This window comes from Lactuca virosa, chromosome 6 (genome assembly GCF_052849685.1).
Source record: "Lactuca virosa cultivar CGN04683 chromosome 6, Lactuca_virosa_CGN04683_v6, whole genome shotgun sequence".
NCBI lineage: Eukaryota > Viridiplantae > Streptophyta > Magnoliopsida > Asterales > Asteraceae > Lactuca > Lactuca virosa.
The window spans coordinates 24,420,147-24,442,736 of record NC_136431.1 but is presented as its reverse complement, the minus strand read 5'-3'; the positions used below and the strand labels follow the sequence as shown (position 1 = coordinate 24,442,736).

The 22,590-nt window shown below is 39.2% G+C and overlaps 1 protein-coding gene across 1 annotated transcript; it reads right to left on the bottom strand.

The window, feature by feature from the left end:
• Positions 1-380: 380 nt before the first annotated feature.
• On the bottom strand, positions 381-1,967 carry LOC145121381 (uncharacterized). Its single transcript, XM_079057134.1, has one exon. The coding sequence runs from the start codon at positions 1,965-1,967 to the stop codon at positions 381-383; it is 1,587 nt and encodes a 528-aa protein (XP_078913260.1).
• Between the last annotated feature and the right edge of the window lie 20,623 nt (positions 1,968-22,590).

Below are 22,590 nucleotides of genomic sequence, written 5' to 3'. Positions count from 1 at the left end.
AGAAAAGGTCTACCCAAAAGTATGGAACTTGAATTTGGAGAGTCATCATCTCCCATATCTAGAACATAAAAATCAGCTGGGAAAACAAGTTCATTGACTTGAACTAACACGTCCTCTAGTACACCTTTTGGGTGTACTATCGACCGGTCAGCAAGTTGAATGATTACACCGGTTTTGCTCAATGTTCCTACACCAATTGATTTGTAAACAGAGTACGGTAGGACTTTTATAGATGAAACTAAGTCAAGCATAGTTCGAGGTACATGAAGATTCCCTAATTTGCAAGGCACAGTAAAGACGCCGGGATCCTTGCACTTCGAGGGCATCCTCTTTTGCAAAACCGCTGAAATGTTCTCACCAACTTTTACTGTTTCATTACCTTAAAGTTTCTTTTTAGATATGCAGAGTTCTTTTAGGAACTTAGCATATCTAGGTACCTGTTTGATGGCATCAAGGAGTGGAATATTGACATGAACTTTCCGAAACATTTGCATGATCTCACTCTCCTCTCGTTCTTTCTTTGTGCTCACCAATCTTTCGGGAAATGGAGCGACTGGAGTATATTTGACTTCGGTGGTGGCAGGCTTCTTTTTGTTTGATTTTTCTTTATTTTCATCCTCATTACTCGACTTCTTCACCACTATCTCCTCTATTGCTTTTTCTTGATCAACCGATATTGATGGGTCATCATAACTCTTTCCACCTCTCAATGTGATAGAACATACGTTGTGCCTTGGGTTTGTCTCAGTTTGGGCAGGTAACTTTCCTTGAGATTCCAACCTACTAACCGAAGTAGCAAGTTGTGAAATTTGTTGCTCTAGGTTCTTGATGCTTGCTTTTGTCTCTTTTTGAAAGGTTTGGGTGCTAGTAGCCAAACTCTTCACTATGTCCTCTAAGGACATACTTGATGAACCCGCTTGTTGAGGTGGATGTTGTGGCTGCCTTGGATGGAAATTTTGAGGTTGAAATGATGGTCTTTGTTGGTATAGAGGTGTTTGTCTTGTTTGATAACACATGCCTTGATTATGGTTCCACCCTTGATTGTCTCGAGGCTGATCATAAGCTCTTTGATTATTCCCGGAGTAGCCTCCCATTGCATTTGCTTCTTCATATTCTTCTTCTTGCAATTGAGGACACATATCGGTCGGGTGTCCCACTGGAGTGCAAATACCACAAGGACGGGGTGTGGATTGCACACCTTTGTCCTTAGCAAGCATCATTACCACCTTAGTCAACTCGGATAGTTGAGCTTCAATTTGAGGAGTGTGCACCTCTTTTACACCTCGGGGTGCATCCGTGTACCAATCTTCATCTTGACTGGTATGCTTTGAATCCTCCGCCATGTTTTTTATGAGATCCCGAATATCAGTTGGGGTCTTGTCAGACAAAGATCCTCCACCTGAAGCATTAAGAAGTCTTATTTCCCAAGGAGTCATGCCTTTAATGAAGTATTGGAGGATTTGGTACTCACTAATACCATGATTTGGGCAACGGACACAAAGCTTTTTGAACCTCTCCCAATATGTATGAAAGGCTTCTCTCTTGTGTTGTTTGATCCCAATTATCTCTCTTCTTAGGGCTGAGGCTTTCATTTCTGGGAAGTATTTGTCTAAGAAGAGGCGTGCAAGATCTACCCATGTGTTGACCTTTCCCGGTGGAAGGTCATAAAGCCAATCTTTTGCTGAGTCTTGCACTGCAAAGGGGAATGCCCTAAGCTTGATTTGGTCCTCTGTGACATTATGTGGTTTCATGCCAACACACACAACATGAAACTCTGTGAGGAACTTGTGGGGGTCTTCATTTTCTAAACCTCTAAAGGTTAGGAGTAAGCGGATGAGACCGGATTTCAATTCAAGGTTTGTGGCTGCCGGATAGGTGATGCAAAGAGGTTGTTGAGTAACCTCTTGCCTCGCCCATTGGCGAAGGGTTTGCTCGGGTGGTGGATTCCCTCCATGGTTATCTCCCATGGTATGAGTAGTGGTTGAAGTTTCTGTGGGTGTAGTGTTTGGGCTGTTATGAGTAGGTGAAGAGGGTGGAGTGGTATTTTTGGGTGAAGATGGTTGAGGTGAAGGTGATGGACTTTCTGTTTCGGAAGCGGACACACTTGAGAGGGGTATATCCTCCCAGATGTTAATGACTGGATTGGTAGATGATGAAGAAGTCCCGGAAACCGGTTGCGTCTTACGAAGCTTGGCTTGCTTCCTCAACCTCTTTGCAGTCTTCTCTATCTCCGAGTCAATTGGCAATGGTGTACCTGTACGAAAATATCTAGGCATAAACAATTAGTAACACCGTGTCCCCGGCAACGGAGCCAATTTGTTAGGGGTGTCAAACCCAACAAATAATAGGGGTACAACAAACTCCAAATACACTGCTTTAATGCACTAAAAAGTAGTACAAGGCAAGCAGGGTCGAACCACAGAGACACGGGACAAAAGTCTATACCTCTTTTCGCAAGGTACTTTGTTCACAAAAGGGGGATTTGTTTGCAAAATTGAAATAATAAAATAACAATCTACTTTAAAAGCATGCATAAAATGAAATATATTTGTAAACAAGTTGTAAAAGTGTTTCCAGCTCTAGTTCTCAATGTTGTTGTTCAACTTGATTATGACTTTATGTAATTCAAGATTGCTATTCTAAGTTGGTACTGAAAGATATTAACACACTCTAGTACCTCTCGCTTGCCAAATTATCTAACCAAAACACGCTCTTTGACTAGACCTAGCTTTACTAATTCAACCTAAACACGCTCTTAGATTGTATTGAAAAACTGCATTAAGTTTTGTACAAGCTTCCCAACAATGTTCATTTCTTCTCGTACGCTCGGAAGTGTGAAAACATGTGATAAATGTTCTACAATAAGAAAACATATTTTTTGTTACCAATCATTAAATTTATAGAACGATTAGGTGCCCTAAAAGTTAATTAACTGCACAAAAATTCAATTCATGAAAGTGGCCAATCAAACACAAATCAAATTTAAGGGTAACCAAAAACATAATCACTAGAATAGAATCACAAATCAAACATCAAATCATATGCTTCAAGTCAAGCAATCAACATGTTTTGAACAAGAACTAGAAACTAGGGTTTCTTAGCCACACATGGCTAAGAACAAATCAAACAAGAATAAAGATGAAATTGAAATGTTTAATGCTTACTAAAATGAAATCAAAAGTGTTTGCAATGATTAGGTCTTCTCAAAAGCTCCAAAAAATCTCCTAGAATCGCCCAAGATCGCCCAAACTGCTCCAAAAACCGTTTTTCCCTTCAAAATGGCGACATCTCCTGTTTTAATTAATGCTCACGTGCATGTCATAAGGCCATGCGTTTTTAGCATGGCCATGCCTTTTGCCCATGTGTTTTTGGCATGGCCATTTGTCTTGACCATGTGTTTTTGGCATGGCCCATGCTTTTTGCTAAAAATCAAATAAGTCTTCAGTGTTGGCTCCATCTTCAATCTAGTTTCACCATGAGTCATGTTGCTCAAATATAAGATGAGAAAGGACAAAAACGACCCGTGTCGGTGTGACAAGAACCGCATTTACAACGTAGTCCTTTGCTATGATGACAATGCAACAATGAATCGGGTTATGTCTTCATGTTTTCTGCAATGGAATGACCGGTTCATCTTCTTTTCATGCTCCACGCTCCAAGCATCCAAGCTCCACGCTCCATAATGCCTGCAAAATACATCAAAAATAGTGAAGTACCAGACATTCTTGATGAAATATGCAATTGCCCAAATAATCAACTAAATGCAATAATTATGAAGTAGAATGCTATGAAAGGACGGAAATAAACATGCAGAATAGGTGCATAAAATGCACCTATCATATTGCATATAGGTGGGATCTGTTTAGATTCAATCGAGGTGGGAGATCTTGTATCGGTCGTTCATGAGGATGTTCCTGTTAACGGTTGAGGTTCTTCTTTTCGTTAAATCTATTGGTACCTCACCCTTTGGGTAAGGTTGTAAGGATGAGAGAATGAAGTAGATCCAGGGTTGGTTATGTGTCTTCCCTTGGGGGTGTACATTATGGTAGTGCCTCAATTATGGTTATGAGGGGTACAAGTGGATTGAGTAAGATAATATAAGACCACTTTGTTAGTAATATTGGCATGGTTATATTTTGGGTTATAGCCTTCGAATTGGAACAAGAGTATGACCGTCTATCTCATTCTCTGGTTGTGTGCGACCATGTTTTCGCCTGGTTTTACTTTGGTATCAGCATGTTTTGTGAAAGGAATTGTGCGTGATATAAGGGTATGGCTCATGTTGTGTTCGGTTAGCATTAAGAGGGATGTTTATTGGGTTCCTGCAAGTCGATGGACCGATGGTTGGGTATCTTTAAGCCCCTGTTGCCCTGGTCATGAGTCTTCAATCCAATTATGGGATGACGATAAGATCAACATAGTATCGTGAGCTTATTGTTTAATGGTTAGCAAGTGTCATAATGTATCGTGAACTAATGGTTGTATGATTCATATGGGTGGAACCTGGTAGTCTTTTGATTGAGACTCTTAGGTCTCAGATCGTTAGTTTTCTTGGCATATTTGGGTGTTAGTGCATGATGTGAGTCGGGAGACTTAGTGACCAGCTAGTTTGGATCATATGGGCAGTTGGGAGTATTAGTTGTGCATCATAAGTCTCTTGCGGGTGTTTATCAGGAGTTTGGCTACCAACGTTGGGTATCGGTTATGGAATATCAAGTCATGAAGCTCATTTTGAACGTCTTGAGTGATTTGTCAGGTGGAGACACACTTGAGTTGTTAAGGGATTTGGATGCAACGTGAGAATTCTTAGATTAACCATCCTCATTCTCGTGGGGTCAACGGGTTGGTGATGACTTGTCAGGAAGTCAAGTGTATATTTAAAGTTGTTGGGCACAATTTCTGGAATTTATAATTTGGTAATATTTGTAACATACACGTTTTGAAATCGTGTTATGTAATTCAAAAAGTTAAAAATATTATGAAATATTATGTGATATTGAGTATTGAGTTCTAACAAATAGTTTTTACTAGAAATAAGGTAAAACTATGTTTAGAATCAATCATAAATTATTGGAAGTCTTATGAGATTCCAATTAAAAGTTAAATAGTAAAATTTAGCGCAAATATAAAATTTGAAATAAGTAAAATTTTATTATTGAAGGTTGTAGATAATCTTGTTAGAAACACGTAGGTGAAAACCTCGTCGAAATCTGAGTTATAACGAAGAAGTTATGACCAATCGAAGATCCGCGAAAAAACCGGCACAGTGCCGAATGACGTAAAGAGTGAGTTTTTGATAAACTACTTTTTAGCCTTAGTGATCTAAATGAAAGTCGTAGTATTCGTTAAACCGAGAAGTTCGATAAAAAGAACGCCAAAATCTGACTTCGTATGAGGAAGTTATGATTTTTACAAGTTTCAGCTTAGCAGTAGACAGCTAAAAACTCGAATTTTAGATCGAGTGATTTTTAGCCGACACAACCTAAACGAGAATTGAAGGTCTCGTCATTAGTAGTACAACGGTAAAATGTCTGACGAAAACGGACGTCGGATGAAGAAGTTATGAATTTTTAACGGATTTACCAGTCCCGGTCTGTTAAAAATAATAATATAAAAATAAAGTCAAAATTTTCCGACAAAGTCTAAACGAAAGTTGTAGAGCATAATTTTCTCTACGCGTGCATATAAAGAACGTAAAAAACGGAGCTCGTATGAGAAAGTTATGGATTTTACAAGATTGGGCACATTTTTCGAGAAATTTCGCATGAATAGTGATTGCCACGTCACCCTCGCTCGGAGCTGGCCACGTGTCCGAAGCTGCAGCATGGCATATCCGAGAAGCGACGCGTGTCGCACAGGTGTCCGAAGAAGCCACGTGATCTCGCATGTGCCCCACGTGATCCGACCCGCGTGTTGGCTCCTGATTCGACCGAAGCAGCCGACCCGATCCGAAGCCAGAAGCCGTGTCATCCGACCAATGCGAAGCGAGCACCTGTGCGTCCGAGCCTCGCCCTGCTTCCACCTGGTCCGAACCTCGCATGCACGTGCCCTCCTCCTTTCGCTTCGGATCCGAGGCTCGCACCTATATAAGGGGTGCGAGACCTCCCGGTTAGATGTTTGAAAATTGCCCTTTTTCACCCTTTTTCAACATTTTCTTACATTCCGACTTCCCCCGAAGCCCCGGTACTTATTCCAAAGCCCGAAACACGCCCCGAGATTCCCGAGAAGCCCGGAAAATTTATCTTTTCGGTTTCAAAGCCCAACCCTCGCAGGGCCCGGTTTTCAATGAAGAAAGTCATATTTAGAGTCGAAGTGCTGCCCAAATTATTATTTTGACCCCCGGTTAATTTAAGGTGAGTTTAATATATAGGAACAATTGTATGTTATGTGTTATATGTGCTATGTGCTTTTCAGAATTATTATTCCGGGTTATTTTCCTGTGTTATTTTGGTTTTATACCTTTGGCTATGTAAAGCATGAATTGTATACTAACGGAATACTAACGGAGCTATACCTTTGACTTGAAGTGTATGACATAGGCATCACTTGGGTATTGGTATTAACCGTTGACCATGAAGTGTATGACATAGGCATCACTTTGGCTTCGGTAGTATGCTAAGATAAGGCTGAAAGTCTGGATATTCTAGCAAAATAATATTCTTGAGTATTTTTCCGTGTCATTATTATTCGTTATTTTTAATAGCAAAAGAAATATCTTTGACCATGTGATCAGTGAAAGGACTTAGATTCATATTGGTACTGGTATGTAGCCTCTGGCCATGTAGAACATGTCTCCGTAAGAGAATGATTTCTATTCTATGGCATTGGCAGAAGGTTAGACAGGGCTATCAGCCTGAAATCTACTAAAAGGTTAATCCGAAGTTGTATGTCTTCTGTGCCATTTGGGCCAAAGCTTTATTGATTGTATATAAAGTATGGAAAGCTTATCACATTATGTCTTGTTGTTCCTTGCTCCTATTTGCTTCTACCATATTGGTATATATATATATATATATATATATATATATATATATATATATATATATATATGGCATAACGTTATATTGTATCTATTATTGAACTCACTAAGCGTTATCGCTTACCCCTCCCAATGTTTTAACATAATGCAGACAATAAGCACCCAGTATAGTTGGAAGACTTAGAATAGTTTGTATTAGTACTTTTGTACTTCAGTTTATGTTTGTATAAAATTACAATATCCTCGATAGTTATGTAAAATCTTAAAACATAGTCGGTTTGTATCCAATCTTTTGTAATGACTTTATCCATGTAAAAATATTATTTTATAAATATGCATGTAGCATGTTTTGGAATAACTATATTGTCAAGTATGAAAGTTTGGGTCTTTCAGAAATATGAAAGTATAGAAAGGGGTGCTTTCAATCATGGTATCAGAGCAGTGGTTTAAGTGAACTAAATTCCACGGATTGGTATTTAGGCTTAAACTATTGGAAGTTCAATATATGGACTGAATCATTGTAAATATATGGATACAAACCATAGGAAACACTTAAGTGGGGTATTGGGTAGTGATAAACCCTAGCATTCTAAGACATTAAGTTACTTCAAGAATTTTAGAGAATTAGTTTATGTAAACTGGAATTTTGAGAATTTCTAGATTTAGACATGAATTGTTAAGTGACGATACAATATGTATCTAGTATACTTTAGGTTGAATACCTAATGGGGTAAGCACTAGAATATTAAGAGGAGATATGCCTTATATTCTAAGATGTGCTAAAGGATAAGTAAATATAGCATGCTTTAGGTTTCATACCTATATTGCTATTATTTGAGAAAGTTTAAGGTCTGTTACCGACCTTGGTTTAGATGAGAAAAGTATATGTTCAGAATTCTAAGAATTTCCGTAATAGAATTTACATGAAACTTTTCGAAGTAATAAAGATACTTATGATAGTTGATATTGATAAGTTTATTGATAAACGATCGAAGGATATCGTGAAATAATAAATATGAAGTGTAATCGTAAATAGTGTATTAATACCAACGGAGTGGTATTATGCATTTAAAATATATAAAATAATATAATAACATCTTTGGAAGAAAGATGTACGTTTGAAATACATTTAGATGAGACAAATGTTTTGGCATAACCGATGAAGTTGTTCCACCGCTGTCCAAATTAAAGCACTGATAGTTTATAGAGTCGGAAGAACCGAGGATGGTGATAAATACTTCAACAGTATTGAAATTAATGTAGTACAAGATTTAGAAGAATTAAATGAAGATCAAGGAAAAGGCTAATGAAGTTTTCAGACTCAATATGCCAAGGCCTTGTGATGTAGTATGTAGTTCGAGTAGTAACCCTATACAGGATGCTCAGACTTAGTATTTAATAATACCGAGTGATGATTGACTTCTATCACATCCTTATGGAAGTCCCATTGTGTGTTAAGTCGACTTTAACATACAAGATTGGGATAGTGAAATAGGTTATTTGGTTGTGAAAAGGCTGAGTGGCTTACTTGTTAGAGTAAGGTAGAGTACTTAGTTGAAGAAGATATACACTCATATTATTATATGAGAAGAAATGTTGTAATTAGGAATGACAGAGAACCAAGTTGAAGCTAGTAGAGCTTGCTGAGATGCAGCTATAATGCAGACTTCTTAGGATAGACTCCTATGAAGTAAGACTTAAAAGATACAACCATGAGAAGAAGACTTACTCAGATACAGGAATGACGATGTCATGAAAGGATAATGAAACCAACAAATATGCATGATGGTTTGCATGAGTTAGAAGATGATGTAAGTAGTTGGAAACTATTTGTCTTTACACTGCTAGAGGAAATTTTGGGTGTAGTATGTCTTACAGAGTAAACACTACCCGAGAAAGAACTTATATGAAGAAATGGAAGTAAAATTTCTATCGACCTATGGAAAAGTATTAGGATATATTAAATCGAGCATATGCATGAGAAGAATTTTAGAAGGCGAGTATAAGTAATCCAATATATGTTTGATAGAAACGCGAAAACCCTAGTTGAGTCTATGATAAATTGTTGTATGTATTTGTTTGAACACACTCAGGTGTGAAAAGTTGCTTTGTGAAAACATTTGAATGGTGACTTGTGAACTGCGAGACAATACTTGGGACGAGTATGAGTAGGTGTGAATAGTAGTAGAGGCCTATACTACTGGAAGCACAGGACTCACACTTGGATCAGGTAAAGTCACAAGGTTACCAAGAAGCTAGTAAATGATTCCGTTTTATTCATGTGTGTCGTTACCTTCGATTCGGTAATGACTAAGAAGATAAGTATCGTCCAAATCTTAATGTTATAAAGAATCGAGTTCGATTAGTATAAATCCGCGAAAGGAGTTGATTGGTTCTGAGAACCATGTCTTGTATAGTGACAAACTTCAGTAGGAATACTGAAGAAGTAAATGGTCGAGGTAGTCGATAGAAATATAACGATCTTCATTAAAGGATTGAGCAATCATTAGCCAGAGATGTGACTTGCTATGTGGTGTTACTGGCCACAAGAAATGTTTCCGCCCTACTCTTACTAGTCAAATAGCGGGGAGTCAAGTTTCCGATCAACCATCAAAGAATACTCCAACTAAAAAGGAGGAGGTGCCAAAAGCTAAAAGATGTATATGTCCGAAAGCACGAATTAGAGATACGTGGTGCTATTCTTTCTATTCCGAAGCATCCACATGTTGTTCAAACTCTTTTTGTTTTCTTTATTCCATCAGCTTGATTTATTCGATCTGATTCTAATACAAGAGTTTGGTTCGTTATGTGTCTTGTGCGTTATAAAATCAAAGGTCATAAGCATAAGACCATTCGAGTTGTTGTTATAGAAAAAGTAAAGGCCTTATCTTGGGTTTAGTCTATAAACCAAGAAGGAGCAGGAGTCTGCAATGAGAATTGAGTTTTAACTCAAAGATTAGGATCGAAGGCCCAATAGAGAATGATGAGCGGGTGCAGGTTTGAGCACCGCTAGTAATTAAGAGGTTTGAAGAGTTTGACAATCGTTTGTCAAATCAAAAGTTAAATATCGTACATTTTAGATTACCACAGAGGAAGTAAGTTAGGACTCGAATGTTGTGACTAGTAATTTTCTCGTAAACTCTAGATCTGCTCACATCTTATTTGATTGTGATGCCTCAGATTCTTTTGTACCTTACAAATTCGCACATTCTTTGTTACGCAATTGTCCAATCATTTCATATAGATAACATAGGAGATATATCATTACTTGCTGATAAAGTCTATAGAGATAGTGTTATAGGAATTGAAAGTTATAATCTTCCTGCTAACCTAATTCCTATCTTTGATATTATTCTCGACATGGATTGGTTGTTAAAGAACCACGCAAAACTCTTGTGCTACAAAGAGATAGTATGCATCCCAATCGAAGAAGAGGATTCTATTTATGTCTACGGTGGAAATAATAAATTTCTTTCTTAAAAACTCGTAAATTTATATCGAATGGATATTCTACTTATCCGGCTTATACAGTTAATACCTTGAAAGAGGAGAAGAAAACCGTGAATGATAGCCTTTGGATAATTATCGACCGGCTGATTAAGAGTGCATATTTTCTCGCCATACGTACAACGGTTCTAATGGAGAAATACGCACAAGTTTACTTAGACGAAATCATCGCGAGACATGGTACGCCACTAAAGATTATTTCTGATCGTGATACTCGCTTCACTTCTCACTTTTGGGCGAGTATGAAACATGAATTGGGATCTCGAGTTGCTCTCAGCACAACTTATCATCCCCAGACAGATGGTTAGACGGAGAGAACAATCCAAACAGTAGAAGATATGCTTCGTGCATGTGTCTTAGGGTTCGGTAGTAACTGTGAACACCATTATGTTGGCATAATGTAGGATAGAAAATCCTTGGTGGTCCTGAATTGATTCAAGACACCACTGATAAGATTCAAATCATACGAGAATAAATGAAAGTAGTCCAGGATCGACAAAAGACCTGTGTAGAAATGGAGGAGACGATCCATAGAATTCCAAGTGGGTGATACTGAAGGTAACCCGTGGAAAGGTATTATGAAATTTGAGAAGAAAAGGAGATTGAGTCCAAGATTTATTGGACTTTTCAAAATTATCTAACAAGCATACCGCTTGGAATTGCCTGAAGATTTGGCAGGTATTCATGATGTATTTCATGTAAGATATCTACGTAAATGCTTGAGCATATATGATGAAACGTTTCCATTATCTAAGGTGAAACGGGATAATAAATTATACTTAGGGAAAATAATAATGAGATAAGAGCGAAATATCCTCATTTATCTAAATCATTGTGATTTCGGGGACGAAATCCTCAAAAGGAGGAGGTATTTGTAACATACACGTTTTGAAATCGTGTTATGTAATTTAAAAAGTTAAAAATATTATGAAATAGTATGTGATATTGAGTATTGAGTTCTAACAAATAGTTTTTACTAGAAATAAGGTAAAACTATGTTTAGAATCACTCATAAATTATTGGAAGTGTTATGAGATTCCAATTAAAAGCTAAATAGTGAAATTTAGCGAAAATATAAAATTTGAAATAAGTAAAATTTTATTATTGAAGGTTGTAGATAATCTTGTTAGATACACGTAGGTGAAAACCTCGTCGAAATCCGAGTTATAACGAAGAAGTTATGACCAATCGAAGATCCGCGATAAAACCGGCACGGTGCCGAATGACGTAAAAAGTGAGTTTTTGATAAACTACTTTTTAGCCTTAGTGATCTAAATGAAAGTCGTAGTATTCGTTAAACCGAGAAGTTCGATAAAAAGAACGCCAAAATCTGACTTCGTATGAGGAAGTTATGATTTTTACAAGTTTCAGCTTAGCAGTAGACAACTAAAAACTCGAATTTTAGATCGAGTGATTTTTAGCTAACACAACCTAAACGAGAATCGAAGGTCTCGTCATTAGTAGTACAACGGTAAAAAGTCTGACGAAAACGGACGTCGGATGAAGATGTTATGAATTTTTAACGGATTTACCAGTCCCGGTCTGTTAAAAATAATAATATAAAAATAAAGTCAAAATTTTCCGACGAAGTCTAAAGGGAAGTTGTAGAGCATAATTTTCTCTACGCGTGCATATAAAGAACGTCAAAAACAGAGCCCGTATGAGAAAGTTATGGATTTTACAAGATTGGGCACATTTTTCGAGAAATTTCGCATGAATAGTGATTGCCACGTCACCCTTGCTCGGAGCTGGCCACGTGTCCGAAGCTGCAGCGTGGCATATCCGAGAAGCGACGCGTGTCGCACAGGTGTCCGAAGAAGCCACGTGATCTCGCATATGCCCCACGTGATCCGACCCGCGTGTTGGCTCCTGATTCGACCGATGCAGCCGACCCGATCCGAAGCCAGAAGCCGCGTCATCCGACCAATGCGAAGCGAGCACCTGTCCGTCCGAGCCTCGCCCTGCTTCCACCTGGTCCGAACCTCGCATGCACGTGCCCTCCTCCCTTCGCTTCGGATCCGAGGCTCGCACCTATATAAGGGGTGCGAGACCTCCCGGTTAGATGTTTGAAAATTGCCCTTTTTCACCATTTTTCAACATTTTCTTACATTCCGACTTCCCCCAAAGCCTCGGTACTTATTCCAAAGCCCGAAACACTCCCCGAGATTCCCGAGAAGCCCGAAAAATTTATCTTTTCGGTTTCAAAGCCCAACCCTCGTAGGGTCCGGTTTTCAAGAAAACTCCCGGTTTTCAACGAAGAAAGTCATATTTAGAGCCGAAGTGCTGCCCAAATTATTATTTTGACCCCCGGTTAATTTAAGGTGAGTTTAATATATAGGAACAATTGTATGTTATGTGTTATATGTGCTATGTGCTTTTCAGAATTATTATTCCGGGTTATTTTCCTGTGTTATTTTGGTTTTATACCTTTGGCTATGTAAAGCATGAATTGTATACTAACGGAATACTAACGGAATACTAACGGAGCTATACCTTTGACTTGAAGTGTATGACATAGGCATTACTTGGGTATTGGTATTAACCGTTGACCATGAAGTGTATGACATAGGCATCACTTTGGCTTCGGTAGTATGCTAAGATAAGGCTGAAAGTCTGGATATTCTAGCAAAATAATATTCTTGAGTATTTTTCCGTGTCATTATTATTCGTTATTTTTAATAGCAAAAGAAATACCTTTGACCATGTGATCAGTGAAAGGACTTAGATTCATATTGGTACTGGTATGTAGCCTCTGGCCATGTAGAACATGTCTCCGTAAGAGAATGATTTCTATTCTATGGCATTGGCAGAAGGTTAGACAGGGCTATAAGCCTGAAATCTACTAAAAGGTTAATCCGAAGTTGTATGTCTTCTGTGCCATTTGGGCCAAAGCTTTATTGATTGTATATAAAGTATGGAAAGCTTATCACATTATGTCTTGTTGTTCCTTGCTCCTATTTGCTTCTACCATATTGGTATATATATATATATATATATATATATATTGGTATATATATATATATATATATATACATATTGGTATATATATATATATATATATATATATATATATATATATATATATATATATATATGGCATAACGTTATATTGTATCTATTATTGAACTCACTAAGCGTTATCGCTTGCCCCTCCCAATGTTTTAACATAATGCAGGCAATAAGCACCCAGTATAGTTGGAAGACTTAGAATAGTTTGTATTAGTAGTTTTGTACTTCAGTTTATGTTTGTATAAAATTACAATATCCTGGGTAGTTATGTAAAATCTTAAAACATAGTCGATTTGTATCCAATCTTTTGTAATGACTTTATCAATGTAAAAATATTATTTTATAAATATGCATGTAGCATGTTTTGGAATGACTATATTGTCAAGTATGAAAGTTTGGGTCTTTCAGAAATATGAAAGTATAGAAAGGGGTCCTTTTAATATTCGCGATCGGTATATTTTGAGTTTCCCTTCTTCATGGTTGAGTGGTGTTCCTAGTCAGGGACTAGGGGAGGGTACGATGAATAAATGATTAGCAGTCTTAGGGAATAATTTATGAGGTTTAAATTGTTGGGTTATAATTTTCAAGAAGTTTCCTGCTCTGAGTGGTTGTCGTGGTGATTTGAGGTCTTCCATTTAGGAACAGTAAGTTAGTTGTTTCAGTTCTTAGGCAGAGCAAGTGGGTTTCTTTCATTGGCTGAGGACAGAGTGTTAAGGTTCATTCTTCCATAGAGATAAGTGATTTCTGCTAAAATGGGGTTTGGATGGCAGGTATGGGAGATGGCCGTCAGTATGGGATGAATCTTCATTCTTAATAGAATTCAGGAAGTTCGGGCAGCATCTCTAGTGTGGTAGAGGAATTAGTAATCAATGATTTCGAAGACGAAATCTAATTGAAGTGAGGGAGAGTTGTAACATCTTGTTCCCGAGAAGTTTCTTATTTCGGGATTATGAACAACAAATGGATCAAGTAAAGGTCTTGAACTTCAAGGGAATATGGTTTAGACCCATTTGGATGTGGGTAATGTAGATTCTGTGATCTAAGGGTTTGGTTTGTGCTGTGGAGCCAAGGGTATTATGGGAAAAGTGGTGTTTCAGACTTCCTTTATGAACTAAGGATTTTAATTCGATTTGTTTTAAGTTAAAAGTAATTAGATAGGGTTGTAGAGCTCCTCAATACCTTTTCTGTGGATATAAATATCGTTGAAATCGGAGTTGGAACGAAGAAGTTATGACCGTTTGAAATTATGATGTAACGCCCCGATTTTTCAGGTATTGGTTTATGTTAGAATCTTCTTGGTTTCAAGGTCTACTCAACGAGTTGGCTGCCCCACTCGTCGAGTAGCAGCGGGTTGGTTTGCGTGTTTTAGTGACCTACTCGCCGAGTCCAAGAAGGGACTCGACGAGTAGGAGCTGGCAGATGAAACCCTAAATCCCGGGGTATTGCACCCTATTTAAAGGATCATTGGCCTTCCCCAGCCTCCCCTTTACAGTTCCTCGGCACCCTTAAACGCTAAATCGTGTGTGTGTGTGTTTCTTTCGTGTGATAGACCTTGAAAGAGAGATCTTGGTGAGGAACACTTGGGGGAAACAAGTAAAATCAAGCTAGGAACTTGTGGGAAGCAAAGATATATATCAGTTGACACTCTCTGGAAGGTATTAAGTTGTATCTCATCTTTAACCTCTTTTTGGGTGGGTTTTAGGAAAAGCTTTTGTGTTTGAGCCAATATCTGAAGTTGCAACTTCAGATCTGGACTCGCTTTGGTCTCTAGATCCATAAAGGTAGCAGCTTTGGCAAGTATGAACCTTCCCTCAAGTGTTGGAATTCATTTCAAGCTTAGTTTTGTCATTTTAGGGCCTTAAAGCTTTGCATGCACATAAAGTTTGCAACTTTACGTGATAAGCAGGCCTTGGAAGGTTGGATCTGCAATCTGAAGCCTTTGCATGGCTTAAAAAGAATCTATATGGATGAAGGACTGAAGGGACTTGGCGAGTCGTATGAACGACTCGGCGAGTTAGATGAAGATTGTCGTAGACTCGGCGAGTCAGTAGAGTGACTCGGCGGGTCCGTTGAAGATTGCCCTGGACTCGGCGAGTCGGTGAGTGACACGGTGAGTTGGTAAAATTAGACAAGAACTCGGCGAGTAGTCGAGGGTGCTCGACGAGTTGAGGTTAACATGGACTGTTGACCTTGCCAATTGACTTTGACTTTGACCAAGGGTTGACCAGTTGACTTCTGGAGGTATCTCGGGAATTTATGAACTTTGGGATGTGTTGGATATAGGTGGTGGAGTTGGTGGCGGTGATCCGGGAGTTGAGCTTTCTATTTCTAGTCGGCAGTTGCGAGGTGAGTTATCCTCACTATACTCAAGGGTCTAAGGCACCAAGGCCGGCCCTTTGAATTGTTATTGGTTATGTTATGCTAGTATGATCTGTTAGATCGGTATCCTAGAGGGTAGGATGATAATATGTGATATGTGGTATGACCTGTTAGTTTGGTATCCTAGAGGGTAGGATAATATTATGTGATATGATCTGTTAGATCAGTTGTGTCTACAGACTGTTATGTGATTATCTGTTATATGTGCACATGTTTGTTTGGCGGTTGAGGCTTATCTGCTTTGTGCGAAAGCCAATAGGCCTGGGAATTCCAACCTGTGGGTTGTGGGCCGTGAGTATTCCATCCCGAGGATGAATGGACTCATAGTATGTGGGCATTCCAACCTGTTGGTTGTGGGCCTGGGGTATTCCATCCCGAGGATGATTGGACCCATAGTATGTTGGCATTCCAACCGGATGGTTGAGGGCCTGGGGTATTCCAACCCGATGGTTGACTGGACCCATAGTATGTTGTTTACGATTATATGTGTATTATTGTGGGTATGGGTATTTTGAGGGAACTCACTAAGCTTCCGGGCTTACAATTTCAGTTTATTGTTTCAGGTACATCAGGGGATCGCGGCAAGGCGAAGGCATGATTGTACAGCTCCTCATGATTTGTTTATGTTTCTGGGAAACTCTGATATTATACATTTTGAAAACAAAGTTGTAATGCTTTTTTTATGGTTTGAAACGTTTTTAAAGGTTTAAATTTGGCATGATTTTTATGGGTGTTACAAGTTGGTATCTGAGCCTTGGTTTGAGTGAATTGGAGGAACACTCGTGTGACTCCAGTCTCAAATCAAGGAAAAGATTTTCAAAATGATTTTCAAATGGTTTTTCAAAATAAGTAAGGGAGGATGCAGGATGTACGATCAGCCGAAGCCAGTAAGTTGACCCCAAAATACCATACAGTTATTTGATTATGTGATATGTTAGAACATCATGCTAGTGCTAGGCTACGGATCTTCAGGAATTGCATGATAGAATTTCCTGATTACATGATGCATGGTAGCCTAGGGTTTTCATCAATATGAGATTGACATCATTACTGTAGTTGCTTAGTGTGCATCACGGTCGTACATAACTAAGATCTTATAGCCTGAGAATGTTTGGTTTGGGCTTATTTCCTGTTCTTGTTTGATGAAGGGCTTAACGTAGGATCAGGTATTCGAGATTCTATAGGGTTCAGCATTATGTATGACTAGCATACACTAGTGCTGCAGGGTTGGTGGAAGTTTCATGGATGGGTGGGTTGTGTGAGACCGGTAGGTCGGTTGTGAGACAGTTAGCCTTCCTCTAGGAGTGAGGTTGAGCAACCACCGGGTGTGTGTATAGTGTTAGGGTGTTGTGGTGATACTTGAGACAAATATGGGTAGGTGTGGAAGGTAGTAGGGGCCCATACTACTGAAAGCACATGACCCATACACGTAACAAGGAAGTCACTGATGGGTTTTGAGCATTCTAACACTTCCTAAGTGTACATGCAACCCTAATAACCTTGGATCTATGTTTGTCTAATAATCATGCAAAGTTGAATTCCAAGGTTATATTCCTATCTAGCATACATGGGGAACATTTTTAACTTGAATGAAAGATAGAATAACTTACCTTGTTGTTGATTATGATCCTTGAAACCTTGTGAGCCTAGCACCCCAAGTGTGATGCCTCAAATGCTTCACACAACACCAAATGCAAAGGAGTAAACTTTGAGAGAATCTTACACTTGCAAAATCGGCTCTAGCCCTCTTGTTTCTTATGTGTAGCCGATTTTGGTGGAGAATGGGTTTCTTATATAGTGTTGACACATCTAGGGTTACACCATGTAAACCCTAATGTGTCATGACTCTTCATTTCCATGACCTATGGGTTTGTAACTCCCATGGAGCATCCATGGAGCATCCTATGAGTGGAACCCAACTTGATAATCCATGGAGCCGCTTAGCCCACTATATAAGATATGGAAGATTTACATAATCTACCCATATATTTAATTAGTTATCTTTTGATCACTTAATTAATTCTAAATTAATTCTTGATCAAACTAATTAAATAATATTATTAATATATTAGAACTTATAATATATTAATAAACCATAAGTGTTATTTCTCTCATTTTAGTTTATCCAATTGCATGGTGCCATGCAACCCAAATGGACCATGCCGGGTCGGGTCAAGTACATACCAGAAATAGTTATGGACTTAGACACCTTATCCAACAGTCTCCCACTTGGATAAGTCTAATAACTATAACTGCAATACTTCAGGAACCGATCGGCAATCGTAGCTCTTTCAAGGTCTCTCGGAACTGAGAAGATGATGATACGCCATTTAAGCTAAGTGATCATATAATCCTCTGTTCTAGATATCAGCTGGACAAATACATGGAACAATGTCTTACTTATTGTCCAGCAGTTTGTTTCCCGATTTCTGATTTGTTTGACAAAGAACTTAATTGAACACATCAACTTAGTTCTGACCGGGCCCGGTACATAGGTCAAAACAAAATCATCGAGGGGCCCAGATATCAGCTTCTAATCCAAGAAGGAACAGATAAACTTCGACTCATATGTTTGTTCTACCACTCATTGAATTATACACAAAAGCACGTTTTATAACATCGAGTTACCAATGCGTTAACGTACAATCAATGCATAACCAACTCATAAGTAACAAATCATATCTCTAGGTTTGAAGACTTATATGATATTACCGTCTCACGATCACTCGAGATAAATTCCATGAAGTGATTCCAGTGAGCGTGGGTTGAGTCCAATGCTCAGAACTTATGAGCACTCATAAGTGTTGTAGCCATGTCCAACAACTTAGACCTCTGCAACCAATCATGACAGTCTTGATTCATATCTACTTCCGACATATGACCGACTGTGGAGGTTCGAATAATATGATATACCAAACATAATTATTCTGGAAGTCAAAACATGCAAAAGAAATATAGTAAACGACCGACAAGAGATAGCAACACTTTACTCATAAATAAAACACCTTTTATTCATCATCTAATGTCAATTACACTTTACAAATTTCAAGGTTATCTAACTACTAAATCTAATATCATCCTTCAGCCCTATGCTCCGAGCATGCTGGAGATGCTTAACCTGAGTCAGTCCTTTCGTGAGGGGATCTGCTGGATTCTCATCCGATGATACCCTCTTTGCCATGAGGAGTCCTTCTTCTATTCGATGTCTGATGAAATGGTATTTTCTGTCGATGTGTCTGGATCTCCCGTGATCCCTTGGTTCCTTGGCTAAGGCAACTGCACTTTCACTATCACAGAAAATTTCCATTGGCTCTTTAATAGCTGGTACAACTCCAAGGTCTCCAATGAAGTTCTTCAGCCATATCGCCTCCTTTGCTGCCTCGCTAGCTGCTATATACTCTGATTCGCAAGTTGAATCAGCCACTGTCTCTTGCTTGGAACTCTTCCAAGAAATTGCTCCTCCATTTAAGGTAAAGACCCAGCCTGACTGAGAGCGGAAATTATCCCTATCAGTCTGAAAGCTAGCATCACTATACCCTACAACTCTCAAGTCTTCACTCCTACCGAGGGTAAGGACCCAGTCCTTAGTCCTCCGTAGGTACTTGAGGATATTCTTTACCGCAGTCCAGTGTGCCTTGCCAGGGTTCCCCTGATACCTGCTAACCATGCTCAAAGAAAAGGCTACATCAGGTTGAGTACCAGTCATAGCATACATGATCGATCCTACAGCCGAAGCATAAGGTATTCGACTCATTTCTGCTATCTCAGCCTCAGTACTAGGGCTTTGTGTCTTACTCAATCTGGCGTTACTCTGGATGGGTAACTCTCCTTTCTTGGAGTCCTGCATGCCGAATCTCTTCAGCACCTTATCCAAGTAGGTACTCTGACTAAGTCCAATTAGTCTTTTACTCCGGTCTCTCAAGATCCTTATCCCTAGAATATAGGCAGCTTCTCCTAGGTCCTTCATAGAGAAACACTTCCCAAGCCAGGACTTAACTTCCTGCAGAGTTGGGATGTCATTTCCTATGAGTAGTATGTCATCCACATACAATACCAAAAAGCTAACTATACTCCCACTAGCCTTGACATATACACAAGATTCATCTTCACTCCTAGAAAAGCCAAATTCCTTGACTTTCTCATCAAAGCAAAGATTCCATCTGCGAGGTGCTTGCTTTAACCCATAAATGGATTTCTCAAGCTTACACACTCTATTAGGGTACTCTGTGTTGACAAAACCCTCTGGCTGACTCATGTAAACATCCTCAGCCAACTTTCCATTAAGGAAAGCGGTTTTGACATCCATTTGCCATATTTCATAGTCATGAAATGCGGCTATGGCTAACAGAACCCTAATAGACTTAATCTTGGCCACTGGAGAAAAGGTCTCATCATAATCAACTCCCGGAGTTTGTGAGAAACCCTTTGCAACCAGTCGTGCCTTATAAGTGTGTACATTACCATCCATGTCGGTCTTCTTCTTGAAGATCCATTTGCACCCTACAGTCTTACGACCTGGTACATACTCAACCAAGTTCCAAACTTGATTGTCATACATGGACTGTATCTCGCTGTCCATTGCCTCTTTCCACTTGGCTGACTCAGGGCCTGCCATGGCTTCCGCGTAACTGTTAGGTTCATCCAGACCTATCAGTGTCTCATCACTGATAAGTGTATCACCTTCCGCAGTAATATGGAATCCATAGTAATGCTCAGGTGCATTCCTAACCCTTGTGGAATGCCTCAGAGGTACATAATTGTCAATTGGCTCAACAGAAGTTTCCTCCTCAAGTTGAGTGCTAGGGTTTGAAGTTCCTTCACCACTTGACTCTTGAATTTCTTCAAGGTCAACTTGCCTCCCACTGTCTCCTTGGCTTATGAACTCTCTCTCTCTCGAAAGAAAGCCCTCCTAGCTACAAAGACCACATTCTCACTAGGTCTGTAGAAGAGGTAACCAAAGGATTTCTGTGGGTAGCCGATGAAAATACACCTCTCACTTCGAGGTTCGAGCTTATCATGAGTCTCGCGTCTCACGAAAGCCTCGCAACCCCAAATCTTAATGTGGTCTAGTTTGGGTACTTTACCAGTCCACATCTCATGAGGAGTTTTGGCAACTTTCTTTGTGGGAACTAGATTAAGGATATGGGCGGCAGTCTCTAAGGCATACCCCCAAAATGAGATTGGTAGCGAAGCTCGACTCATCATGGAACGAACCATATCCAACAAGGTTTGATTACGCCTCTCAGCTACACCATTCAACTGCGGTGTCCTGGGAGGTGTCAATTGTGAGACAATCCCACATTCCCTAAGATAGTCGAGGAACTCTGAACTAAGATACTCACCACCTCGATCTGATCGAATCATCTTAATGTTCCTGCCCAATTGATTCTCGACTTCCTGTTTAAACTCTTTAAACCTCTCAAAAGTGTCTGACTTATGCTTGATTAAGTAGACATATCCATATCTACTGTAATCATCAGTAAAAGTCAAATAATAACGATTAGCATCCCTTGTGGCATGTTTGAAGGGCCCACACACGTCCGTGTGTATAAGATCCAACAAACCTTCACCCCTCTCACAAGAACCTGTGAAGGGTGACTTTGTCATTTTTCCAAGTAAGCATGATTCGCAACTATCATCTGACTTTAGGTCAAATGACTCCAATACTCCATCCTTTTGGAGTTGGCCTATGCGTTTCTTGCTTATATGTCCAAGACGACAATGCCATAATGATGCTTTATCCAAGTTATTATCATTAACAGAATCAATACACAATACATTATTTCCTAAGTTATCAACCACAGATACAGTTTCATACACACCATCACAAGGTAATGCTTTAAAATAAAGAACATTATTAAAGAAAGCATTAATCGAACCAACTTCATTATCAAATGAAAAGGTGAAACCTTGTTTATACAATGCATGAAAGGAAATAATATTTCTTGCCATTTCTGGCGAATAACAACATTTATTCAAATCTAAACTAAACCCACTACTTAGCGATAAAGTATAAACTCCAATCTTGGTGACAGGTAAAGCTTTCCTATTCCCCATGATTAAGTTTATTCTTCCATGCTCCACATTCTCACTTCTTCTTAGTCCCTGCAAATCAGAACATATATGAATACCACAACCGGTATCAAGGACCCAAGAGTTAGAATGGGGTGAGTTATTAGATAAGATAGTGTAAATACCTGCATGGTTGGGTTTAACTTTCCCATCCTTCACATCTTGCTGGTACTTTGGGCAGTTCCGCTTCCAATGTGACTTTTCATGGCAATAGAAGCATTCAGCCTCTTTAGGGTCAGAAGAAGGAGTGACAAAACCTTTCTTGGATCCACTTGAAGAAGAGCCATCAAGGGTCCTAGCCTTGGTACCCTTCGAAGAGCTCTTCCTCTTCTTCCCTATACCTTTCCCGATTGCCAAAACCGGGGCGGAGTTTGGAGTAGGAGTGTTAACAACCGACTTACCCTTAAGACCTGTTTCTGCGGTCTTGAGGAGTCCCTGAAGTTTGCTGAGTGTGACCTCTTCCTTATTCATGTGATATGTCATGCGGAATTGATCATAGCACGATGGTAAGGAGTGCAAAATGATATCTATTGCAAGCTCCTCAGGGAAGTTCACATTAAGCTTCAGCAACCGATCCACATACCTTTGCATTTTCTGCATGTGGCTCGTGACGGATTCCCCGTCCTTCATCATGGTTGTTATGA

Coding starts and splice junctions, on each gene's coding strand:
- LOC145121381 (XM_079057134.1), bottom strand. CDS start 1,967: ATGGGAGATAACCATGGAGGGAATCCACCACCCGAGCAAACCCTTCGC.